General features: G+C 52.7%; 1 protein-coding gene across 1 annotated transcript in view; it reads right to left on the reverse strand.

Moving 5' to 3' along the window:
* The window catches only part of RNF25 (ring finger protein 25), a gene marked incomplete at its 5' end in the record, with an annotated part of 10,710 nt that overhangs the window by 7,646 nt on the left and 2,291 nt on the right, over positions 1-773 (reverse strand). Inside the window, 2 exons of the mRNA XM_018575580.1 lie at positions 9-143; positions 310-399. Of these exons, the coding sequence (XP_018431082.1) occupies positions 9-143; positions 310-399 (225 nt within the window). The remainder of the gene's footprint in view (positions 1-8; positions 144-309; positions 400-773) is intronic.

The following is a 773-nucleotide window of genomic DNA, read 5'->3' on the forward strand; positions in this document are numbered from 1 at the left end:
CGTCTCACCTCCTGGATACTGATAAAGAAACGATTTCTTTCGGCCTCGACGTCGATGATTCCGCCATTCGCCAACTGACGCTCATAGATCCGCCGCAGACTCTTCTCTCGCTGCACGGCACATGTGTCCGGAACATACCGCTCCTGGGGGGGAGACATCAACAGAACACGGGCTGGTGTGTAATATGAGTGTACCTACCAGTGGCCGGAGTGTAATATGAGTGTACCTACCAGTGGCCGGTGTGTAATATGAGTGTATCTCCCTGTGACTGGCGTGTAATATCCTGCGTGTGTCATGGGGGGTACTTACCTCCGGCTGCTGAGGGGGCGGGGCATCTTGCAGTTTGGTAAACTCACACACCAATCTTTCACGACAAACAGGACAGAAAACGGAGAGATCCTGCGAGAGGGAAAACCCGGATCAGGCGGAGAACCCATTCCGTTCCAACCCGCGACCAATCAACATGGAGAGAGAGAGAGAGAGAGAGAGGAGGCAGCAGAGGAATAGAGAGGGTTCTAGATAATACAGGGGAGAGAGGAGGCAGCAGAGGCACAGATAGGGTTCTAGATAATACAGGGAGAGAGAGGAGGCACCAGAGGAATAGAGAGGGTTCTAGATAATACAGGGGAGAGAGGAGGCAGCAGAGGCACAGAGAGGGTTCTAGATAATACAGGGGGAGAGAGGAGGCAGCAGAGGAATAGAGAGGGTTCTAGATAATACAGGGGAGAGAGGAGGCAGCAGAGGAATAGAGAGGGTTCTAGATAATACAGGGA

This window comes from Nanorana parkeri, unplaced genomic scaffold (assembly GCF_000935625.1).
Source record: "Nanorana parkeri isolate BGI_ZX_2015 unplaced genomic scaffold, ASM93562v1 scaffold4187, whole genome shotgun sequence".
NCBI lineage: Eukaryota > Metazoa > Chordata > Amphibia > Anura > Dicroglossidae > Nanorana > Nanorana parkeri.